This window comes from Nyctereutes procyonoides, unplaced genomic scaffold, assembly GCF_905146905.1.
Source record: "Nyctereutes procyonoides isolate TBG_1078 unplaced genomic scaffold, NYPRO_anot_genome, whole genome shotgun sequence".
Taxonomy (NCBI): Eukaryota; Metazoa; Chordata; class Mammalia; order Carnivora; family Canidae; genus Nyctereutes; species Nyctereutes procyonoides.
The window spans coordinates 8,652,668-8,679,483 of NW_026575132.1; the positions used below are offsets into that span (position 1 = coordinate 8,652,668).

The window sequence follows — 26,816 nt, forward strand, 5'->3', positions numbered from 1 at the left end:
TAATAAATAAACCGCATGACCAGTAAAAACTAGTTTTTTTCTCTTTCTCTCCATTTCCCAAAGTTAACTTTTCAGGGCCTACACATATGTCACAAATACTTAATGGATCTTCTTTAGAGAAAAATGCTTTTTGTAAGTGCAGAAATTCTCATAACTGTCTTGCTCATATACCTCTTTTAAAACATATTGGCGTTTCTGGTTAACATGAAGCCCTGTCATTTATATGTAGTTGAGACATGGAGCTAAACCCTGCCCGTATCATTGTCATTGAACTCTCAAAATAGTAAGACATAGATTTTATTATGGCCACTTTATTGAAGAAGCAGAAGCTCAGAAAAAAATAATGTCACATACCTATTAAAGGAAAAATCACATTTAAACCTACATTTTTAGGACCTTATAGCCTTTATTCCAAAAAGGCTAAAATGCTCAATTTAGGGAATGTGGTTATTATTAATTTTAGTATTTGAGTCAGGACTAATCTACTCCCCTACAGAAAAGTCCTGCCTTCTATTTTATGTGCATGCATGCATGCATGACAAATATGCACCCCTCGGTGACATGAAGACAGATGGGTTATCTGAACGGGGAGGGTGCAACCTGATGCCTCCACCATATGCCTTGTAAACTTTTCTGATATGATAGATTGAAAAAGCTGGTCAGTTCTAAAAAGTGATGAAATCAATGATTCCTCAACAATGGAAGTGGCTAATCACTAAAGCAGGATTCTTCACATTTGTTTATTTTGTTTTAATTCCTATGGCAACTATTTATTAATCAACTATTATGTGCCAGAAATGATGCCAACCCCTAGAGATACGGTACTGAAGAGTATTAGTTTAAAATACTCCACTCGGGGATCCCTGGGTGGCTCAGTGGTTTAGCGCCTGCCTTTGGCCCAGGGCGCGATCCTGGAGTCCCGGGATCGAGTCCTGCATCGGGCTCCCGCCATGGAGCCTGCTTCTCACTTTGCCTGTGTCTCTGCTTCTCTCTCTCTCTATCTATCATGAATAAATAAATAAAATATTAAAAAAAATAAAATACTCCACTCTGGGCAGTCTGCCGCCTTCAGCCCAGGGCGTGATCCTGGAGACCCGGGATTGAGTCCCATGTCGGGCTCCCTGCATGGAGCCTGCTTCTCCCTCTGCTTGTGTCTCTGCTTCTCTCTGTGTCTCTCATAAACAAATAAATAAAATCTTTAAAAAAAAAAATACTCCACTCCGATTTGCTTCAGACAGTTTAACTCTTTGTTACACATAGATGGGCCTGTAATATCAGCCTATAATTTAAAATGCATTTTGAGGGCAACCTGGGTTGCTCAGCAGTTGAGCATCTGCCTTTGGCTTAAGTTATTATCTCAAGGTCCTGGAATCAAGTTCTGCATCACACTTCCCATGGGGATCCTGCTTCTCCCTTCTCCATTTTTGTCTCTGCCTCTCTCTATGTCTCTCATGAATAAATAAATAAATCTTAAAATAAAACAAAATAAAATGCATTTCTATTTGATGATAAAATATAGTTCCTTTCATCTCAATTCTGTTGATTATTAGCAATTTATTCTAGTCATGTATAATATAAATTCACACTCATTACGTTTATTTTCATGAATCGGCCCCATTCTTCTACTTTTCTTGCACCCAAAAAGCGATGTCCCAAAATGAGTGTCATCAGCATAGACTCCCACCTGACTGATTAAAAACATGAATCACACAATGGAGAACTTTGGCAGGTACTCTACAAATTCTATAAATATGAAGTGTTTCTTTGAAACATGTAAACAATAGGAAACAAAAAGGGGTATGTACAGTCACATCATAAGGTAATAAGCATAAATTCCTATATGATTAAACTATATGAAATTAGGGTTACATAATTTTAATCTGCAAAAATGACAATTTCATATGGTTCAACCTGATATTTACTTTAATTAACTCTTCTCTCTGAACTAGGTTACATATTATTACTAAACAACATACTGTCCACCCAAAGCATTTCCCTGAGTTAAATTCTTTTAAAAAGGTACCATAACACTAACCTCACTGACAAATCATAACAGTACTGCATATGCTAACACTTAATATGCCCAATCACTGAAAATATTTCTGATTTATTCTGTCCTAGTCAATAATTGAGGTACAAAGTCAATTTGTTATATAAAATCCATTTTCTGTTAACACAGACAGACATGATTTAAGAGCTAAAGCTAATATTACATATATATCAAATATAAATCCCACACCATTAAAAAAAAAAACTCTTACCAGAAGAGCTCACTAAATATAATTAAAGAAAAATATTAGGAGTCTGAAAGGGCTGAAGGGCAAAAGGAAAAAAAAACAAAAAAACAAAAAGCTAAGTCTTTTAGGACTACGAAAGTTAAAGATTTGTTTTTCTCTAAATTTGTTAAAGAGAATCTGTCTCTGGGTTGAGAACTTGCTTGCAAAGTCTCTGCCTAGAGCAAGATATTCAGAGCCAACTTGTTAACTCCTAATAAAACAAGGCTTGGAAGGAAAATGCTTCCAGCCCCATAAGCGAAGTGTACCAGCCGGCACTGTGATAATACCATATGACTGGTTTTCTTAGGTGTATTTTCCCCTTATTATCAACTTCCTTTTTCCATCATATAAGATCCACAAAAACATATATATCTACCATATAGCACTTGAAGCTGGATACCTCTGTGCTTTCACAAAAAAAGCTCATAGGACCTATTATGTTCCATGGAAAAAGTGAGTGTTATCCACCTCTACCCTTAATATAATCTCAACTCTCCCCATCTGAACACTACTGTCCCTTTTGGTTTCAAACAACACTTTATCGTAGTTTGATAACATTGACCATTTCAAGTATTTCTGTAACTTTAGGTACAGGCTAAAGCAAATTATATCTAATAATATCTTTATTTGTATTCCTCTATCTTTTATTTTTCATGCTTTATTTTAATCTGAAACTATAATTTCAGAGGTGAGTTCAGCAAAATAGAAAAAAAAATAGCATTTCAGAAACTTAACATTATTATTTAGGAGCATTCTAACTTCTCCAGGTAGGATTCTATGTGTATTAATTCTTTAATTCAACCTATTAAAGAAAAGTTAATCAAAGAAACAATAAACCCACAATTCTTTCTTTTCCATTGTTCATTCTCTCTGGTTTTATAGGACTTCAATGTTTCAGGCCATTATTTTAAGGAAAATATTCAATAAACTAGCTGGAAAAACCTCAAAGGGATGCTTTTTGTAGGCTACATATATGTTGCCTAATTTTTACTTAACAAAGGTGTTACTGTCTCTTTCAGTGGAATTGACTATTGCTAAATCTTTAGCTCAATAACTAATTAGTAGAAAAAAAGAATGATTATAACCCTTACTAATTTGCTAAGGACATTTGTAATATTAATTAAACAGACAAAGATTGTCTTTTTTCTCTCAATTGAGACATGATAGCAAATAAGATTAGTCACAATATCACATATGCAAAAATAAAAGTGCTTAAAATGTGTATGTTCAAATGAGTTCATCAACTCAATTCAGTTCTATTACTATTTATTAAAATAACTACCTGCAATGTTCCAAATTCACAGAGGTCTGAAGAGGGGACAAAATGGATGTGCCCCTGAGATGTTCTTTTAAAAAACTTTCAGTCTAGTAGGGGGATTATTCAAAAGTAAGTAAGGGGTGCCAAGGTGGCTCAGTTGGTGAAATGTCCAGCTGTTGGTTCCAGCTCAGGTTGTGATCTCAGGGTCGTGGAATGGAGCCCCATGTGGGCCCTACACTCAGTGGGCAGTCTGCTTGAGATTGTCCATGTCCCTCTGCACCCCCTCCCCATGCTCTCTCACTCTCAAATAAATAAATAAATCTTAAAAAAAAAAAAAAAGTTGGGACGCCTGGGTATCTCAGTGGTTGAGTGTCTGCTTTCAGCTCAGGGTGTGATCCCAGGGTCCTGGGATCAAGTTCCACATTGGGCTCCCCACAGGGAGCCTGCTTCTCCTGCAGCCTGTCTCTGCCTCTCTCTGTCTCTCATGAAAAAATAAAAATAAATAAATTAAGTCGAAATTACTACAGAACATGGAACTTATAGGTGACAGCTTAAAAGGCCCAATGTTAGAACTCATCGCCTGACTTACATTCTATATGGGTCTAGATTCATCTCTTGGGAGTTCAGGATTCCTAAATCAGATAATCTCAAATTCAGCAAAAGGTGAAATGAATGAAGTCCTATCATCAGTCAGGTGAATGGCTAGTTAAACAACGTCTAGCAAGGCAATTATCATGTTAATCCTAGCATGGCACTTGTACTTAGCTTTGATCAGCTTGTGAATTTAACTGCTTTTCAGCTTTTAACTGTGTAATCATCAAAAACAAACAAAAAACCCAACAGCCAAATAAATTTTTATTTAATTGATCAAGAAAGCAAGAGAATTCTCTGATTCTAATCCATCGATTTTTCAAAAAATAAGGTGTCACCATAATCATATCAGATTTTTAATAAGCTGCACAATTCCTGATCTACATACAAAAAAAATCATTTTATAGCTCTGTAGATTCTTCATCAGGCACCACCAGATCTCTTTGTTTTTGAGTTTCTAATTTTGTTTCTGGGCAGGACAAATGGAAATCTGAAACTCTGAGAACTCTAACGCACATCATAAGAAAATGGTAAGAATTAAAGAGACCTGAACCACTGGAAACCCCGTCACATCCTTCCGCTCCCTATGCTCCCACTGTTGCCCAAATACAGTCAGTCCATAACCTATTTCAGGCATTCTCCTCACCAATCCCCATTCCCCATCCCAGCCATTCTTTTACTGCTAGATAATCACAATAGTCCCCTCTGGTATAAGATACTTCAATTGTTTACCCCTTCCGCCATCTCCAAAACCCATCTCCTTTCCTTTCCTCCAGGTTCTTTTTTTTTTTTTTTTCCTCCAGGTTCTAAAGAAGACATGCCTATTTCTTTTTCCTTCAAAGGCAAAGCATCATCTGTGCCTTGGACCCCATCCTTTCCTAATTTGTGAACTCTTGCTCATCACCCTTCTTCCTCTCCAGAACCCTTGCCTCCACTGGCTCCATTCTCTTTCTCCTGAGTACGGGAGATGGCGTGGGGAGTGGTGTTAAACTCATTCCTAATAAAAAAAATAAATAAAATAAAATAAACTCATTCCTAATGCTGCAGTTAACTGCGTTGATATTCTCTCCTTACTAAGCCAGTACCTGGTAGCCTCAGTTCCATGCCCCCTTCCCCTCCTTAGATGCACATACGCTCCCTCTGTTGTCACACTACAAAGAAATAGCTCCCTCCACTGTCATGGTCCCCTTTTGGCAAAGCTAAGAACCTCCAAATACCTCTTCTCCTTCTCCCCTCCCTGGCACCCTTGATAATATTTCTCTGCTAGTAACCTACCTTGCCTTGGCTTCCATGAAATTTCACTTTCTCCCTCATCACATTCTTAACTCGTGGCCCTTTTTCTCTCAAAGCTTTCAATCCCACCCTGTTCTTATCCTCTTTTATAGAGAATGCTCTTTTGGTGGTATTTTGAACTATCATGCCAAAAACAGTGGCTCCCAAATGTATCCTCTAGTCCTGTCCATAGGTCAGCTGGTTCTCTATCTCAAATGGCCCAATGGGTATCTCTACCTAGGTCACCAACTCCCAATGAAGTGTAAGCAATAGATCAATTTATATTGTCCCACTTCTGTCAAAACCATAAAGAGCCATGTAAGCTCAAATCCTTGGATTCTACTTTGATTTCTTTTTCTCTTTCCCACACACATACTGCGTTGGTCACTTCTCTCTTTTTCCCTGCTGCCACCAAAAGCCAAGGCCTCACTTCCCTATCTTTACTTGCATAGATGACTGCAATACATTCCATTTTGTCTATTTCCTCCCAAGTGCACATCCCTTATCGCTGCCACCTGCCTCTTGTCCTGCCATACACACTCTCTCCCACATGTAGTTTTAGAGGACTTCTAGAGAAATTTCTTTTTTAAACCACCATTTTCATCATATCACTCCCTACTGAAAAACTTTCACCGATTCTCAATACATCTCAACTGAACTTTCGGAGTTCCCCAAGGTAACCTTATTGTTCATTATTATAATACAAACATTACCCACAGCCAGATCCCCCCAAAAATCTCTGCTCGTTTGCCAATGTTTGATGCTATCATCAACCCTGCACCTATCCATGCTCTATCTTTTCCTTTTCACCAGTCAAAACGTTAGCCATTCTGTGCATCTCTTACATGATAGTGTCGTGATAAATGTCCAGTCATTCTAGACTTTCCAGACAACCACCCATGATTTTCTAAATATTGTTGCTCTTTTGCACCTCTGCATCTATACCTATGTTCATATACCTATGAACTTGCAGTTGCCTGAAGTGCTCTTCCTTCTTTTTCTCTCCTTGCAAAACTCTACTGTCCTTCAGGTATAACTAAAAGGGCTATTTTTTAAATTACCTTCCTCTCCAACCTAAGACTTATCAGGTAAAACTTATGGCCCATTCTCTGTGCTACCATGGCATAAGTTTATACCACTGCCATATATTTGCCAGATAGAGGGCTGCCTCCCCTGCTAGGTTGACAGCAACCCAACAAGAAGTAGGAATCACATCTTATGTGTTTCTGGTTATTTCTCACTGCTTTTAGCACTAAAAATGGCCTGTAGTAGAAGCACTCACTAAGCATTTACTTAACTAAAATTAGTTCTGTAACTGCGTGTCTTGCAAGGAGGGACTATGTAATGTTCCCCACTTAGAATCCTGACAGGTATATAAAGTTGATGCTCAAACTTTATAGATGCTGGCTTTTTGAAACCAAGAACTGTGTCTTAAACTTCTTTCAAATAGTAATTATATATGATAGATGAATGGATGGATAGATGAGTAAGAGAAAAACATCATTTTTCCCTTTGCATCCTTTTTAAACATGTTTAAAATGGCATTATAAAAAGTATAAATATAAGCAGATAGCAAGTTTTTTTCTTTTAATCTACAAACCATATTGTTGACAAATGATTGTCTTATGTTTTAACATTTATTCACATTTATGAACAAACAAAGTTCAGGCCAAAGAAGCAGCTATTGTTATAGCCAGAATAAGCTTCTTAAGATCCAAGTAAGGAACTGGCCCACCCCTGAGTTTAGGGTCCGTGAAATTTTCCGCACACCATTCTTCCACTTGCTGACACTTTCAACAAGCTTCTAATCAGAGGGCCAAACAGGCTAAAGTGATTGATGAATGCACATCAGTGACTGTCACAGTAAAAAAGCACAAGGCTGTTCATCCAGTAAGATGGAAAGTGCTTGGTTATGGAAGCGCTGTTTTGATTTCCATGAATATTTATAGAAAATTCATATAAGTTCAAGGACTTACATAAAAGCCAAGGAGTTGATGTTGGTACAGTACAGGCAGAGGGACAAATTTCCTTGCCGAACACCTTCATTTAGATCCCAAGCTGAAAGCAAATTTCTTTCATGACCCAGAAAAATTAGGTAGACAAAAGTTGCTTTTACCTCATCAGAGCTAAACAACAGCAGAAGGAGAAGTACCGGCAGTTGATTAAAGGCATTGTCCTGACCACCGATACCACCATGGCTAAGCAGGGGCTGCCTTATGGAACCAGGTCAGGGGACACTGATTTCTCTATTCAACTCTGAGGCACCACTTTGTAAATGACACAATCATTTTTGGGTACAAGAGGTGCTTTAAATGTGGTAACATTATATCATTTCAGCTATAATGATCATAATTACTTATTTCTTTTAATCACAACCCACTTAACCACTTTAGTACAGACGACTAGTTCAAGGAGTTTAATTTTCATTCAACATCTAATCTTTGTGTTTACTGAAACCCTTCACGGGCTTTGTTTACTGTCTGCTTGCTGGCCTGGACGTTTGATCTTGCAAGACTAGATCAGACAGGGTCAGATAAAATACTGATTACTAGAATAAACCAGGCTTGGAAAAGTAACACTGGTTTTTAAAATCCTCATTTCTCCCAGCCTTTTAATATTTTGCAAAATAAGTTCAAATAAATAAAATTAAGACAACTAACAATCAGGGGGTTCTTGAGCAATGATTGAGAAAAGAAAAGTGATGAGGATAATTTTGCTTTCTGGCCAAAATATGGGGTTTGGTTAGGTCCATTCATTCTACTGGTATTATTTTATGACACAAATAATTTTACAATATCCACTATATTTGTGTGAACTTGCAATGACCCCTTCATCCTTGTGACATATTAAATAGTTGAGATTGGCCTGACCAAAGATGACACTTCATTTTGCTTTGGTATCAGATGAAAAACACATTAGATATAATATTATTTTAACTTTATTAATTTTTAATTAGGAAGCATTTAAAATATATGAGTCCTTCATTGTGAAGGTACTTTTTAATTCCTATAAGATCCCCTGCAAAAGTAGATTGCCACAGAGTATAATTTCTGATGGTACTGCATATATAATTGCCACTTAGTTTCATAAAAATGATGAGGCAAGTTTTCATCTAGACAGTTAATAGAAAAGGGTTAGGCTTAAAAAAATAAGTGTTTCATTAAAATGTGTAGAACTTATGAAAGAAAAATTGATGGGGTAAATTTCACATAATCCTAAGAATTCTTGAAAATAATTTTGTAACACTTCCAGGTCCCTGTGGATTATTCTTGTGTCCAACATTAAAACTCCTACACATTAAACAACTGTTAATATTGATCTTTTTTTTTCCTGCTTTTATACAGTATGTACATTTTTTTTTCTTATACTTGGGAGCTTACAAGCTCTATACTGCAAAGTCTAGGCCAGAAGCAATTATAGTACAAGATGCACAGCAATAAAAAATGCTGTCTAAACCAACCTACTACCCTACCCAGTCCATTTTACTCAATATCAAAAATTCCTGGGAAGCAGGTTCATAGTTCTGGACCCTAAAACCAGAGTATGCAAAGTCTCTCCCCATTCATCCTAAATTAACACTAATGTTAACTCAAATATGTCTATGTCAACCATGATTGTCTTTGAAATTAAAGAAAGAAGGTAAACAGAATGTACTTTGCTGTGATCACTGGGGGAAAAAAAGTTAACATGCTAAGCCAAACTAACTTAGGACATTTTATAGAATAAGTGTAAATAGTTTAGCTATAATAACAACAAATTCAAAAAATGCACATTAAAATGTTTACTTCAAAATTTAGACAATTCCATTTGTATATAGTTTTTACATATGTTTTTAATGATATCAAATTATTGATTGTTCATTTTTCTCATATTTATTTAAGCATTAACTATAGAATTTGCAATCTGACCCTTTTTTTTAATCCTCTCAGTAGACTTTTATTTTTGCCAGGTTTTAGCCATATTTACTTTGATCTTTCAGAGTATATAATTATTTTACTGTTTATTTATTTCTATGAGAAGAGAAAAAAATTTTGACCTAGGAGATCTATATGTGGCAATTTGTAACAGAATCACATAGCTTATGTTAGGAAATCATGGTTTTGATTAAGAAGCAACCATTTAGTTCCCACTGTTTTATTAAAACAGACATTAGCAGATAATAGGAAACATATTTAACAATGTAGCTGCATTTAGTTTGGGACATTAGTAAGTTAGCATGAGATTTTCTTTTATACATTATATCAGCCAGGATACATGTAAATTGGTAATTTGGGGGTGGAAAGGAGTGGGTAGGGGGGCAAGGAAGGACACAGAACTCTGACTTCCAGGTTCTCAGGAAGAGCCCTAAGGTAGAATTCTGATTTTGCTATCTACTAATTTCCAGATTTCAGACTCATTACTTCATTTTTCTCATTTTGAAAATGGATGGACACAAAGAGAAATTTTACAAACCCAATCATTCCTTTCCCGTGAGAAGTGGATTCTACTAGATAGGAACTCCCACAGTGACATCTATTCATAGCACAAAGCTTCTATCAGATGAAATGTGCCTGTATATCAGGTCCGACACTTCCTTTTCTCTGAGGGTCGAAAGTTAATAAAATATACTTCTCTGAGTGTTTATTTTCTGTACACCATTATACCTGCCACGAATTCTTTGTTTTTCCTCCCACTCCCTTGGTTGATGAATCAACACCACTTGAACTGTTTTACGGCAGCTTGTGTTTACTTCACACATACCTTAACCTTCCCTTTTCTCCTCCTACTGACACACACACATGCACACACACACTGTTCAACAGCAATGACTTAGCTCCATCTCTTTGAATAGCATGTGTACACAGTGTCTGGCAGCCTCTTCAGGTGTGGATCCTTGACCCTCCTGATTGAAATCAAGGTCTCAGTCTGCTTTTATGACACTTAAGATTTAACTGTGCATTTACTATCTTGAAAAAAAAATAGAGCTTAAAGAATTGAATCTAAGAAAAAAAGGAGGAGATATAAGTGTGTGTGTGCGCATGTGTGTGAGCAGACACACGCACTCACACACACACACACACACACACACAGTCTGTAGTGGCAATTCTGAAAACACTACAGTAGAGAGTTTCTGAATCTGGAATTATACTCTAGCCTATTAAAAGAGGACTCTTTCTTCCTTTTCTCTTCTAACAGCAAGTAAATGGGATCTAACAAATGACCTTGAAGCTGCATGATTCTTTTGATTTTTAGCCAAAGAGGATATGTTCAAACACTTCAACAATTTTATTTTAAAAGAAAAACTTAGTGACAACACTTAGAGAAAAGAAACCCTTCTGAACTACACAATCATGTCTTAGAATGAGAAGGAGTTATTCATCTTATCCTGTATAAGAGTTAATATTAATAATATTATAAAGCAAGTGCCCAAACTGGAATTTAAATGCTTCTGAGAATTTTAGAATATGCTGAAGAGAAATGGATCTTAATTCAATGTGCAGTGCACTTTAATTTCTCCTGGGTAGTTCAACATCTTGACTTTCCTTACAACTTGGATATTTAGCATAAAATGCTCTCTGTCTTTTGTAATCAGAGATGTGCTGCCAATGCCTGTAAAGTTCATTTCCTCAAAAGGTAACTGTAAACGAGCTCCCAAATATTAAACAACCAACATGTATTATTTCAATATCCTTTCCCTGGAGGAAACCAGCAGGTAGTAAAACAAATAAATTCATCTTTTACTTTTGCCTACCCACCAGAAATTGTCATTTGAACCTCAGATCGGGGTAGTTAACTGTCAGCAAGGCTATGAATACCTATAATAAAGCATGATGGATGATGTCATGATCATGCAAAAATATAGACTGGAAGGGACCCTCCAACATCAAACTATTATGTTACCAAAAACTCCCCCAAATCCCTTCAGGGGCTGGTATCATTTGAATTTGAAAAGCATGTAAATTGGGTAAGAACACTATAGTGTTTCCAACCCTGACATATTTGTAAAGGAAAAATATTTAAAGGGCTGGATGGTCTAAATAAGCATGGCATTTATTATACAAGAGACTGCATTTTCAGATACAATTCTACATTTCTTATATTACTGCTAGTACTACCGTTACTACTAATTATTATTGTAGCATTATAGCTCTTATTTATTAAGAGGTTTCTTCATGTCAGCATTAATTTATTTAGTCCTCACAGTTAGTGAGTGATTTAGGTAGTTTTATTGTTTATTATTATTATTTTTTTATTGTTTCAATTTTCAGATGAAGAGACTGAATCTTGGTGAAGTTAAATTTGTTCAAACACACACTAGCAAATGGAGGACAGAGATTTGAACACAAGTCTGCTTTTTACTGCAGGGTCCCTTTAATTTATATACTGGTCTGGAACTGTCACCAAATAAACACATCAAAACTCCACTTCTAACCGAAGGTTTCCTGATACCACAACAAGCAGTCATTCCAATTTGTTAATTGGTACTTAAATTATAAGTGCTGATTTAACCTACAATGACTGCTTTTAATTTTCCATTAATATGTTAATGGAAATGATTTATTGATTGAGCCTTTCAAATAGACAGGCCTATCTGAAATAAACCATTTCAAAGTTTTCTAAAAGTCTTGGCCTTCACATGCATCTCTTGCGAAAATGACAAACTTCATCCATTAGGCTATGAATTTTACTTTAGTTCTAACACCATCTTAGTTTTTAAGTGAGCTAATTAGGATATCCTGATGGAAATATTAAGAATCTTACCTTTGCAAAAATTACACATAATTAAATAAAAATTTATAGCTAAAATTAGCATAAACTCCAAATAACCCAACAATTCATTGACCTAAGAAACTAAAAATAGGCTTTAAAAACAAAAAATTCAGTTTACCTTTAATCTTCTTGTACTTCTTATACCATCTCCCAAACTCCTGGCACTTGGTTGCTGACACGTTGGCATAATATGTGCTATTTACAATGGATGAAATCATACTCTGAAAAGAAAAAAAAAACATAATAGCTATATTTTTCATAAACTAGTACTCCTTTTTAGGGATAAGAATTACAGACCATACCGATCTTCATTGTCTTTTAAATCTGAAGTAGTCACCCTCCTGCAAACTAAACTATTAAATGTCAAATATGACTAGCTAAATTTACTCTTTTTTTTAACTTCTACTGTATAATGACAACGCTTTTTCCAAAAAACCAACCTTGGGGCAATGTCAAAGATGGAGGAGGCAGGACATACAGATTAAATACAAAGGGAAAGAACAGTTGTGATTTAGGAACCAGAGTAAAAGGTGAGATCAGATGCTCCAGCATCGGTAATTCAAATAATGCCTTTCAGATGTTTCTGTTCTGCTTCCAACTGCAACAAGCTTACACAGCCAAGAATCTGAGAACATCCGTGCTACACACTGCAGAACAACATTTAGGGAAATAAGTTAAATTAATATAATTTATAGAAACGTGTGATTAGCACTTGTGTGAAAATTCATCAAATGAAAAAATTAACAGTGCTATTTTAGAGCAGGGGAAACTAAACATAACACTTGTACTGTGTTTCAACCAAAAATGAATCAAAGCTAAAACTTTCTGGGTGCTTAAGTACATGATTCTTTCTTCCTCTTTACCCCTTCTCCTTCCTCAGCTCTACCCTTTAGCCAATTTGTTTATAATTAGGATGAAAAGGAAAGAGAAGAGCATAGCTGACTTACCACTAAAAAACTAAATTATAATTGCATACCTTGAATGAAATTTCCTACAGGTATGTTTTCAGTCAATATGGCATGTTTGGACCAACATTTGTAACAGATATTAACTTATATACCTGAATTGACTGTGATAATACAGCCACAGATTTACAGAGACTTTTACTTCAGCAAATTCCGTCTAAAAACAAATGGACGTAAACTCGAGAGATTCCAAATGACTATGGTAAGGTTTTATATCTTGCCTTGAAACTTCATTTTTCTTCAAAAAGGTATCTCCACATATGGATGGAGCAGCTATGCAAAATCTCAAAACTTAGAACTAATGGTATTTCTCCAAAGCAGTCAAGATAAAAAGGATAACAGTAAATCAAGGCAACGGCAAGTTATTTACCAGGGGGTTCAAACAGCAAACAGTACTACACAGACTCCTATTTAAAACAGTTCCCTCACTGAGCCCACAGAGTTCCTCTTTTTCAAAAATCACTATGTGGGCATCTGGTTTGGCTCAGGTCGCAATCCCAGGGTCCCAGATTCGAGTCCCACATCAGGCTCCTGGTGGGGAGCCTGCTTCTCCCTCTGCCTGTGTCTATCTCATGAATAAATAAACAAAATCTTTAAAAAACAACAACAACAACACTATGCAGTGCCAGTGGGGGAGGGGAATCCTAATTCAATTCAAAGAAACCTCTTTGGCCCTTCCTATATAGTAGATGGCTAACCTCCCCCAGTTGCTGATCTCTAAATGATAATTCTGTTCTCTAAGGAGAGATAGTGAGAAGAACCTTTTTAATCTGAGGATCTGAACACAGCCCCGGGAACACAAAGAGCCAGTATCACCTGAGTGTATCACAGAACTTCTAGAGCCTTACCTCCTGCCTTAGAAGAACAGTGGAATCCTAATCTTCCTGAGGCAGGGTTCTGCTTTGTGTGTTACTAACAAAAGAGTAAAGAAGTCTTTTGGCTAGCTGGGCTAGTTCCCTTTCCAAGGGAGGGACAGTGACTGTGTCTGTTGCATTTTTCCCCCCTCATGTCTAACACACTTCTGATGTGGGACATCTGAGTCACTGAAATGTAACAGATGAAAAGGGACAGAGATGAAATTTTAAAATGCCAAACTGAAATGTCATAATAATGAAAATTTTAACATGAAAGCGGCCTAATAATAGATGCTCCAGCCATACTGGTGTATACGAATAATTGCAAATGTACTTGTCCTCTCTATATGTTGTTTGTATGAATGTTATCCTCTAAAGAGGCACAGGATACATAGCCATGACAGGAAACTGAAATTAAACTCCTATTGCAAGGATGGTCTGGGAGATGAACTAAAATGCTAAGTGTCTCAATTACTACTGGGAGCTGTCCATCAATTCTTCCTAGACCATAAGACCAGGCCACCAATCCGCATCACTGTGGCCCCAAATAATACACATTTCCGTCACTCTCTAGCATCTCTATTTTGTCCTTGCTCTGGATGTGTCTTCACTGACACTGCATAGGGCCAGTGTCAATCTATGTGGCAAGGAAGTTAATACCTGGGCTTCCATGGTCTCCATCACCAAATCCTGTACTAGAGTCAGGTTCACACAACTCATTTAAAAAAAAGTTGGCTACCCAGAGACTCAATCAGATTTGTTCTCTTCCCTAATTATGAATGAGTTTCTATCTCTACTGACCACAAAGAGGGTGGAGTGAGGTGGGAAAAAATTTAAACTATGAGCTGAGCAAAGGAAGTAGGTAGCAAATAAAGTTTCCTAGATGATGAGAATCTTTAGTCACTCAAAAGTCTTTTGAATTTGTGGCACATTTTATTCATATTAATTCCCTGCAGGTCTTTACATCTAGTTGACACTCAAACTAGTTCTACTGATAAGAATTTTCATAATTCATCTTCAGAGAGTTTTAAAAACAGAAGAGGTACATCTGGGGCATACTTTGGATGAAAGGTCATGTTATGTCTTATTATTCTAGTTTCAAACATGAATATTCTCTAACCCTAAATTAGATGGTTACATTCTCATAGCCTGAGTTTGAACCACTAGGCCTCACTAGAATACTCTGGACACATACATGAAGTCATCTAAATGTTAGTGTCAGTTTGTTTTTAAAAAATCAAAACCTACTTCACTATAAACAAAATTGAAAAGAGCTAACACAGACTCAGCACATAATGACTCTACATGGAATAAAGTTTTCCAGAGGTCCTGGGGCACAAGAATCTGCATTTACCACATTTCATCCATTCTACAGTCACATTTTTTTAATATACTTTAATGTCATTGAAATTGGAATGCATCTTACAATCAACAGCATCTTAGACCTGATGAGATATAGCTGCTGCAAAAATAGGATGAGTAATGATTAAAATCTCTCCCACCAGTCACTCTACCAAAAAAGAAAAGAAAAAGAAAAAAAAAAACCCTAGTTTCCAGTTACTGCTTTTTTTAAAGTATCTATATAGTTTTGTACTTTGTATTGCTCTTTTATGTTTTCCAGTAATTCTAGAGCAACCACACAATTGGGCTTTGAGGATCTCCACATCTTTTTGAAAATGAACAAAGATTTGAGTAAACGTTTTCAAGCCAGAATGCAACCAACTCCTGAGCATCCTTGTTGTATAATGCAGTGCTGATACAAATGACCCAAAAGAGATGCCTGTTGTTATTTATAACACTTAAAGGAATTATATTTTACTGAGGGTCATATTAAAATGACTTTGCACTTACTAAGCAAGCTTACTGGCATGGTAGTGGCTGTGACAAGGAAAGGGGAGGGCCACACATGCACTGGGCCAATCAGGGAGCTCCCAGAGGTACTCAGTCACAGCCACAAACACGACATGATTAGTAATCATAGACAAAGCTATGCTATGAAAAATATTATGTGTTAAAATCAATAGGAAGGTTTAAAATGTCTTCCCAATTACAGAAGCTTTTGGAAAAGTTTTACACTTCTTTGTAACTAACCATGAAATCTTAAATATGAAGATATTAAATGAGGAATAAAATCCAGGTTTGTCATTTGCAGTCACTCTGACACACAGTTTATGCCAGTTTTCTTTGAAAGTTATTTAAAATAGTGATAAAAATAGTAGTAATAAGATATTTGAGGATTTAAAATACAGCAGCATCAGTTATTTCAAAGTTTACTAGCTGACTTGAACTTGCACCAAGACAAATTGCAAGAGAATATCATACTGTTTTAAATATACATTGTTTAAACACTAAAATATATTGTTTTGATACTTACTATACTTAAGTGGATTGCCTTATCTAAAAATAAATTTTCTTTTAGGCTCCTGAGATAAATTTTAAACTTGTTTGTTTTTGACTAGCTCAGATTATAGATGTCACCTGTTACATGGCTCCATTTTCCAAAATGAGGGCCAAGAAGCTCAAAATGAAGAAGCATCTTGTCCAAAGTCAAATAGCAGTGGAAAGCACCATAAAAAGACACTACTACCAGGCCACATTATTTCATGAGTCTCTTAAGAAGGGAACCTAGTTAATGAAAGAAAGGAAATATTCACCACCACCTCCATCAGCTGGTACTCAACAGCAGATAATGCAACCAATTCTTCAGACAAAGAAGACACGAAGTGTGACAAAAGCAAAACATCAAGTTGTGACCTTGGGCCCCTTATAGGAATTAAAGAGCTTAGAATCAGAGAAAACTAAGGAACCCAATGACAATTTAAAACTTAACAGTTTGAAAAGCAAAACAATATACACCGGTTAAAATGATTTGTCTTAAAAAGACAGAGATCTGAGCACCCGCTTTCCCTCCCTAAGAAAAGAAAGATAAAATAATTAGATATCCTTTACCATAGTCTCCTTGGCTTAGTGAGACTTATTTGTTTGAATAGCAGTATTATACTAAGAGTAGCTAAGCTGCAGACGGATAATACACTTGCTTTAAAAAAGAACATTTTAAAACCAAGTGAATGGTTACATGTTCTGTCAGTAGGAATGCCCTGTCTCAGCAAGAAGAGTGTCAGAGTAGGGAGAGAAGCTGGCATCTTGTAGCCTCCTTTCCCACGTCTACGTGCGGGAGAGAGTATGATGCAGGCAATGAATAATATATGCAATTTTTGCTCATTTTCAGCCTTTTTTATTCTGCTTTGCGGTATGCTAAATTACATATTAAACATGAGATTATAATGATATGTCCATCAACTATAGTAAAGGGAAAAAACTGATCTGGAGAAATTACTTTGTCATGAAAAATTCAGTTAATGTTATTTGGCAGCCTTCTGCTCTCCCTTACTATCCCCATTTCTGAGCTATACTATCAGAATTGAAAACTTTGCCATTCTAATTGAAGGAAACACTTCCTCTGGGCTTTGCAGTACGGCAGTAGTCCATCTGAGAGCTCCTCCGCTAAGGTGCTGCTGGTGGCACCTTCATCTGTGAAAGTGGGATGTTGGTACCTGCCTAAGAAAGCTGTAAAGATTCAGAGAGATGATCTGTGTAAAAGGCCTGGCACAAGACGCAGAGTCAATGAGTTCAGCTCTCTCCCCTCCACGCAATCATTTCATATGTTCATGGCAATTACCCAGTTAGGGATTCTTTCCAAGCTGTCATTTGTAAGCCTCCTTCAACAAGAGTCATGAGGTTGGGCCTCGAACTAAAACAAACTCACATGAAAATAACTGAAAGGGACAGCTGGCAACTGGTTAACACAAGACATGATACATCCCCACTACATACATGAATTTAAGACTAAATGAAACAGACAGTTGGCAACTAGTTAAGACAATACTGGTCCACACAATTGATCAGCCTCTTGTCTACAGATAAACACATGGTCAATTTGTTTTTTTCCTCCCAACCCAACTGGCTGCTTGAGTTCACTGTCCGATTATTTTAGCATATTGTACATTTAAGTTGGTCCTTTAATGATCCCCAAATGAGCAAGGCTTGCTCAGGATGACAGGAATAATTATCCTACAGTCTATGTCTTAAAAAGACTATATAAACACCGTATCACCATCATACTGGAAATCCAGTAACATTTCATGGTTCAGTAATTTCTGCCAGACCTTTTGTTCCTCAAACATTTGGCAAGAAAACCTCAGCTACGGGCATGGGACAGAGCTGCTTTAAAAACATACCTATATGCTAAATGAAATAAGCCAGATAAAAAGACAAATATTCTGTGATTCTACTTTTGAGGTATCTAGAACAAGTAAACTCAGTCAGAAAACAGAAAGGAAGTCACCTAGAGTTAGGGATGCGGGGAAGGGAATGGAGAGTTATTATGTAATGGCTATCGACTTTCTGTTTGGGGTGATAAAGAATTTTGAAAACGGGGTGATGGTTGCACAACATCGTGAATGTGATTAATGCCACCGAATTATAAACTTAAACATGATGAAAATGATAAACTTCATGTTATGTATTTTTACCCCAAAAAACAAATTTAAGAAAACATATCTAGAGTCACAGAAAACATGGTCTCTTGGTCCTTCCATTTGATCATCATAACAACCTATGAGGTGGACAAGGAATGTACTATTAGCTTTACTTATTTTAATGGATCAAAACCCAGAGGACCTGGGATTTCATCTTTTAATTCTTCCTTGAGTAAAGAGAAGTAGGCCACAGAAAGAGGTGGTCATAATGTTTCCAAATTGGAACAGTTAGTTAGAGAAGACTATTTAATAAGAGACCTATGCATAAGGTATGGTAAGTTAGGATGCTCAGCGCAGATTGTATGACTGAAGGGAGAGGCTGGAAGTGGTGACTCAGGGCGACTTCGGAGGAAAAGGAAGAGGCTGTCAGCACTGAAACACATTTGGAAAGGTGAAATCAAAAATAAATACATGGACACACAAATACAACCTATACTTTCCAAGCACCTGGCCAGACAGAGAATAGCAAAATCATGACCTCTCTCCCTTTAAATAAATATATATGCCTCAGCCTGCAATTGTTGCCCTTTTATGGACTTTCCAACTTTTATTCTGCCTTCAAAAACTGCTCTTTTGACCTGTCGAACACTGGGATGTTGGAAGAAAATACATACTGGCCACTGAAACGTCATTCCTTTATGCAATCACCACACTTGAGTGAAGAAATACCTAAGATGATTTGGTTTAGGGGTAATAAAGAAGAATTAGTTCAAAAAAGGTCTTTTAAAAAACAAAAACCAAAACAAAACAAAAAACCCTAGTCATTTTTTTTTTTACTCATGAACTGAGTCTATCTTACATAGCCCAGTAAGCTACTTTCCCCCCTGAAGTAAGTAGTACTCTTCTTCCTAGGTTGAAAGCTATATTCCTCTCTCACCTTCACCACTGCATCCCCAGCCCACGGCAAAGTGCCTGACTCCTAATTGGGACTCCAGTAATGTTGCTGGAATACACTGTTGAATTAACGTGAACAAAAATGCACATTACATAGGTTGAACCTTAAAAAAATGCATGCACCTGTTCTATGACAACCACAAACAAAATAAGTGAGCTTATCCCCACACTGAAACGCAATCCAGTTACACAAGTGAGGCGAATAATCTGGAATGTGTTAAGGGTAATAGCGGTAGGGATTAATGCTGGGGCCCATATCACATGTCCATGCTTACTGAGGACGACCCCGGTAAGATTTTCCATAATCACACAGCACACAGAAGCCTAAATCAAATCTCCCCAAATTGAATAGAACTGAGCCCTGTTTGATTGAAAATGTACTGGGCATGGACCACCAAATTACTGTATTCACTGTTTCTAGTTCAAAACATTTTAGAGCTGCCAAGAACACCATAAAAATAATAAAACTTTACAGTTTATAGCACTTTCTAAAACATTTTTATACTTAATTCATTAAACACATCATAGCAGTGGTTCGCAACCAAGAGTGATTTACTCCCCTCATAGGATATTTGGCAATGTCTGGAGACATTAGGGTTGTCACAACTGGGGGAGGGGGATGGTGGCATGCTACTGGCATCTAGTGGGTAGAGGCCGGGGATGCTGCTACACACCCTACAATACACAGGACAGCCCCCACCACAAAGAGTTATTCACCCAAAAGATAAACAGGGCCAAGCTGAGAATGCATCAGAATAACGACTACCTGCAAGACATGTTATCGTGCTGAATGCTGAGGAAGTGAAGATGAATAAGAGATGGGCAGTCCATCAAGTGACAAGAACTGGGACACGGCACCAATAACAGGCTGTGATAAGCCCTGCGACAAGGGTGTGTGCAAGAGGCTACCAAGAGCAAAAGAAGCGACTGCTTCAACCCAGAGGCCAGGGTACTTCGCCAGCAGTGACTTTCCAGGTGGAATCTGAAAGATGACTTCATCAAGCAGAGGACAGCACCACATGTTAACCAGGAGAAATCACATATGCAAAAGCAAGTGTCAAACTGAAGGACTCTGGAACTACTAAAGCCTGAGATTAACATGGTGCATCTCCCCAGAAGGCCAATCTCACGTGGACAGAAGGAGAATTTAACAGAGAAAATGATTTTTAGGACATTTTTTAAAATATCAAAGACACAGGTACATGGAGTAGAATATAAATTTTGCATCATTTTTAAAAATAGCACAAAAAGTTGCTGCTAGACTTGTAATGCTAAGGGTACTAGTTAGGTTGCTCCAGCCCTCAGGAATATTTTGTTGACATTTGAGCAATGGCAAATGTTCCAAAATAATTAATTCCATGTGTTTGGAGCACAAAGAGGATGCAGGTAAAAGGAGGAAGGTGGTGAGAAAATCAGCTGGACAGGGCCACTGTAACAATTCTTATAGGCTATGTCACACAGTCTGCACTTCCTTCAGGCTGGGCACAAGCAGTCACTGGAGGCTCAGAGACAAGGAAATGGCAAGATCTCAGTGTTGGAAAAGCAGGAGACAGGAGAAAGGTTACAAGGCAGTTAAGTCTAAACAGGGCAATGGCACGAAGGAGGAAGATTTCAGATATGAAGGCTCTCGGCTCCTGATCTGGGTTCTTTCCTCTCATGTCATCTCTCTAGTAACATTTTACAGTTACAACTAAACCTGATAATCACTCTGGATCAGTTGTGACCAAATTTCCATTGGCTGTAAGAGCCCTGCATAAAATTCTGAATTGTTGATATTAAGTTAGGTGCTTGTCCACTTCCAAGCAAAGCCCATTTTGACTTCCACGTAAATCCAAGAGACAAAGAATTGTGACTAACTGTGAAATTCAGGACAAATGACTGAATTTTTTTCCATAAACTGTTCCTTATCAATCCTTGTATATGATTGGAATAACTTAAAATTCTTATTTCTATAACTTCATAAGCAATCACACTGAAATAAATAAATAAATCAAAGTCCTAGCAACAAGTGTTAGCACCTACATACCTACACATACGTACTGAAATGGCCAAGAGCAGGAACATAACTGGTGGTCAAGAAATACGAATGTTCCTTTCTATACAGCTACTACTACTCAGGTGCATGCCTTCTTGAGTATTTGGAAGCAAAAATATTTGCAGCATGCTTTATCTCAGAGGATTTAAAGTCCAAAACATGCTCCACGACACACACAAAAAATACTCAGTTCACACCAACAACATTGTATCTCGATAATAATAGCTGATAACTATTAATGGAGCACCATTGTATGCCAGGCACCAGGCCAAGAATTTATATGATTTATCGCATTTACTCCTCATTATAGGACTTACAACTATTAGTCTCCTGGTTTTACTTACAAAGAAAGGCCTATAAACCAGGACACGAATCCAGATCTAACTGATTTCAGAATGCATGCTCTTAACCACCAGGCTTCCTGCTTCCCCCAAAGACTCTATTATCCGAGAATGCTGCTCAGGGCACATCAAGTTTCTATGGTTCTTGTCACCTTCCCTTGAACTTGACAGACATGTAATTAGTCCATTGTCTTAAATCAAGTGTAGTAACTCACACAGGAAATGGATTTCCATTCATAGCTTTAAACAATGTCAACCTGAGTTCATGTCATAGCAGTCCTAAGCCACTAACCCTAGCCACCAAAATATTACCTCATCATTAGAGAAAGATCCATCATATGGAAAAGGCAGCCCTTTCCTACTCTGTTCCTTCCTTTATTCTATCTCTTATTTTTGCGGCTTAGTTTCTCATCAGTTCACTAAAAATGGAGTATCACTTCTCATGATGCATTTTCACATGGCAAATCCACTGCAAAATTTATACAAATGTATATGATATAAAGATCATCGCTCTTTGCTAGTCAGGGAAAACAGTCAAATAAGTAAAAATTAGTTAAGATGGGTCTGACATGGTTGATTCATTCTATTAACTAAATAAAGGAAGATTCCAGAGCCCGAGGCTTTGTAGGGGTGATATGGATTAGGATGGCAACTTCCCACTTAGCCCACTGAGTATGCTTAGGAAGGTAAAGCACTTCTCTGAGTCTTGATTTCTTGATCTATAAAATGGGAGACACTGCTACCCACCTCCTAGGATACACATGAGAAGTTAAAGACTGTGAGAGTGAAATGTTCTAATACACACCCATCACATCAAAGTTCTCAAAAAGTGGTAACTTCTACTTGAGGACAAGAAGTGCCACAACCTCTGCGTATCTTCCACCTGCAGTGTAGAGTAACTATGCTAATAGAAGACAGCTGTCTGAGCAGGAGTGCCCCCTCCCACCACATAGTCCACTGGCGGCCCTCTAGGTTTCCCAGAACCCCACCTGGATATACTGACCTGGGAGAGAGGGCATTCTTTGGCTAATGTGCTCTGGTTCATCTCTTTGAGCAGTTCCTTTAAGGCATTGCGGACTGTGGCGTGGTTCCACTGCTCCGCAGGCAAGTCTTCCAACTTCGAACAACTGGGAAACAGAGCAAGAATGAATGGCAACCTCAACAAAGGACCCTGGCTGCAGAGGGTCCTTGACAGATTGTGACAGTCACTCCCGGATCCTCTACCAGTGGGGGAAAACTGCTCAAGATCAGCATCCAGCATGGGCCCTGAAAGAGGGAAGAGGAGCAAGACTGCTTCTCTAGGACTTGGACAGAGCCGTATGCGGTGTCTTTGTTTTCATACTGGCCTGAGAAAAATAGTCACTTTAGATATGAGGAATTATTAATATTTTAAAGTATGTTTTTTCCAGTTTGTTGGTGAAAACAGCATGGCAATGTGATTATAAACTTCCACAATACAAGTTTAATTATTGGACACCCCTAAGGTTAAATGCAGACAAATGTTCCATCGAATTCGAGGCTGTGAAGAAGGTCCACTCTTCACTCTCCTGGAACAATTCAGAGATGTTGTTTCCCTGACCAAAAATAACTTTTAAGAGAGGACATTAAAGCATTCCTAGACAAGGATGGGAATGTTTGGTCTCTATTAACATACAAATTCTCCAAAATGAGCAAATTCACTAAAGGACATTTCTTAAATCATTATTTACAGGCACTTTACAAGACTCTGCAGAGAACTGATGCTTTAGAGGAAAAAAAAAATAAAATAATTTCCAGAACCTCTGCAGGCCACAGAGTATGCTTCTCTTAAGGCAGTCACCACAAAGGGAAGAAAAAGATGCCCAGTGCCAGCACCTTCCTGGTAAGCCTGCTACACAGGAACAGAACTCAGCCTTCAAAACACAAACCTGAAAACAGTAGAAGTGTTTATTCTTCAAATAGTATGTGCTAAGCATTTAAACAGAGAACCCATTAAATTAGGGGCTGTGGAAAGTTCCCCTCTAAGGGCCACAGATTTTTAATGATTTATCAAGCTTCCCTTAGGTTACCACTTCACTGCTTCTGAAAACAAAACATAAAACAGTTGGAATGTGGACTATAAAGATGCCTGGTGAAGTGTCCCTCCTTCCCTCCTCTCTCTCCCTTTTTTGTTTTGCATTTCATCCAGTGTGTAGAAATTAACAAAGACAGGACATGCTAGTCTCAGCAGCGACTCTCTGACCCACGAGCAGCTCCATGAGTAAGGAAGGGCAGATGTTCAGAGACACGCACCTTTGTAATTGGATTTTCAACGTCACAACATGATAGACATCCTGCAGCATGTCGGCCACTGTTGCGTCGGGTGCATCTGTCACATAGCTGAGGGGGAGAGGGTTCCACCTCCCCAGCTTGATTATTCCTGCAAAGAGAAGAAAAACACAGTAAACACATTTCTGCTATTTATTAAACCTTCTCATTGTTTGCTCAGTGTTAAGAAGGTCATTCAATAGTCAACATTCAAGGCCCACTCAGAGATATTTTACAACCCAGTGCAATAACCTATTTCTTTCTGGCTGACAGCTGAGTTAACTATACAGGAAGATGGGAATGAAAGGATGAGGTTTAATCACGGACAATCAGTTCTTTTATGTTTTCCTGTTTCTTAAATTACTTAGAAAACCATACGGATACTTCCTTCCCCCAAAGTCTTGTTTCACATTCTAACTTAAGACTGATGCTAAATATACCGGACTGCTGATTTCACAGACAAAAAAAAAAAAAAAAAGCAAGCCTAAGTAAATAGAAGATTTGGTTTTGAATTGTACAAGAAAATTCCTGTGTGTGGGCTCAGCACACACACAGTCACATCCTGATGTGGTGTGATCCCCAGTGCAAACAGCATTTGGAGCTGATGAAGCAGTTCGAGTTCACTTCCAGATTAGTGTTTCACCAGGCAAAGGGGTTATTTCCAACAGCACAATGATTGACCACAGGTCAGAAATAGCAGAGATGCCTTCAATTTCCCTTTTTTTTAAAAAAAATTTATTCCTCTGCTCTTTTTAGAATGACAATGGTACCATTTCCCTGTGGGTTTCCTGCTGCATATGGTAAAAATGCATGACAATGGAGAGACAATAAAGATCCTGGTCAGACTTAAGCTATATAAAGCAGTGATTTTAGGAGTACCCTTGTGACAAGAAGATTCATGGGACAGTTTCAGCAACACGTGATAATGCTAACCTATTCATAAATGGACCCATCTTATCTGGTGCAGAGGACACATATAATGTTGATGAAGAAAATTCCATTTGAAAACACAGTGTAACAAAAATTTTATTTGTATGCTATGAAAAATCCAATGGTCCCCCAAGATGTCAAAAATTATCGCAGATCAGAAACAGCTGTTTTAGTGAAAGAAAAAGAACAGATTTTTTTTTTTTTGGCAATACAGGTGAGTCCAACTACACTGTTCTTTCAAAATATTTTTTATCATCAAAGAGAGAGAACACCTGTATACCCAAGTGAACTTTTAAAAGCTTCACAAGACAATGCTTTATAGCTATGGAGTAAAATTCCAATAATAGGAAGTGAACTTTCTGGTCAGGGCACGTCCTGTCCAAGATGAAATAAATGAATGCGCAATGCTTGACATAATGCTTGAAAACAGGGAATAAACAGAACAAAAATATTAAAATGATGCACTGTTTCAGTATTAAGATTTAACAATCTGGTGCTGAATATGCTGCAGTATAAATAGTGCCTGGACTCAGATCCAATAAAGTAACACAGCTCTCATTCATAGTACCGTATGTCTCCAGTTCTGGCTCCTTAAGTCACATTTCACTTGCCAAGAAAAGCTGTTTTCTTGTGGGGATAGTTTTCCTAACATTCTCTCTCATGACAATGAAAAGTGCACAGCAACGCAACATAAAGTAGTCGTGAAATGAACATCCAGGGCCCACTGGACAGCCGCTCATGAGAGGCTGGGTCTGCTTCCTTGCTCCTTTTACTCCTCCTGACATTTGAAGATACTAAAAAAGATAACATATAACATGTCTAACATATTTCCTTTTTTAAAAAAGCACTATATAATTTTAAATTCCTTAAAAAAAATCATTATCATGATAGTCCATAAGTGGAGGCTAAACTGACCATATTCTAAAGACATGGTATTTCATTTTAAGAAATTGAAAGAAGGAAGAGATGAAGTCAGCAACTGTACCCTATGCTAGATGAGTAGAAGCAGCCGATTTTGTGGGTCATTTTGGTGACTAAGAATACAAAGGTAATACGAAGCACAGGACGCCTCCCGCAAACTGCCACGCACAACTCTAGCGAGGGTACTTGCATGCTGCTCTATGTCACTGCTTCTTCCTCTTTACTGCTGAATAGTGTTCCACAGGACGGATATACCACAATGCAATCAGGCACAATGGAATACCTCTGTATGATTTCATGTATATAAAATGCAAAAACAAGCAAGACTACAGGACCAATCTGTGAGGACTGAAGTCAGAAAGAGGTCACCTCTGGACAGCAGGGGCAACTGGCTGGAAAGAAACATAAAGGGATTTTCTTGGTTTGGCTGGTGATTGCATGGGTATAAAAACTGTCAAGTTCATCAGCTGCAACACATACTCTGCATACATCGTACCGTATGTATACTGTAGCTCAGTACAAGAGGATTGGGGGAGGGATCTCTGCAGGAAATGATAGACAAATCACTCTAACTGGAAATAGTAATACTCCATTTAGGTAAATTCTCCACCTTGATGAGCTGGAAGGGGACTTGTCTGGGCTGGAATGAGACACACACAGGTGTCTTCACAACACTTAATACCTCCACAGAGAGCAGCTGCTACAGGTTGGTTTCTACATCTTGGAAAGGAGCTATTGACACATGCTATTTTCAGGCGATGGGAAGTGGCATGTGCTTTTTCTTTTTCACACCATATTGTATAACCTGGTCCTAGAAGTCACTTTCTTTGCTCTACCATCTACCAGGGTTTGCAGGTGCAAGATCTGCTAAGATAGCTATGTCTAGAAGCTGCTCCTCTAACCAG

At 37.7% G+C, this 26,816-nt stretch overlaps 1 protein-coding gene across 2 annotated transcripts in view; it reads right to left on the reverse strand.

Annotated features, from left to right (window-relative positions):
- The window catches only part of SATB2 (SATB homeobox 2), a 185,837-nt gene that overhangs the window by 83,980 nt on the left and 75,041 nt on the right, over window positions 1-26,816 (reverse strand). For both annotated transcript variants that reach the window (XM_055345634.1, XM_055345633.1), the window contains 3 exons: window positions 24,046-24,172; window positions 22,778-22,901; window positions 12,266-12,368 (listed from right to left, as the gene is read on the reverse strand). In XM_055345634.1, the coding sequence (XP_055201609.1) occupies window positions 12,266-12,368; window positions 22,778-22,901; window positions 24,046-24,172 (354 nt within the window). The remainder of the gene's footprint in view (window positions 1-12,265; window positions 12,369-22,777; window positions 22,902-24,045; window positions 24,173-26,816) is intronic.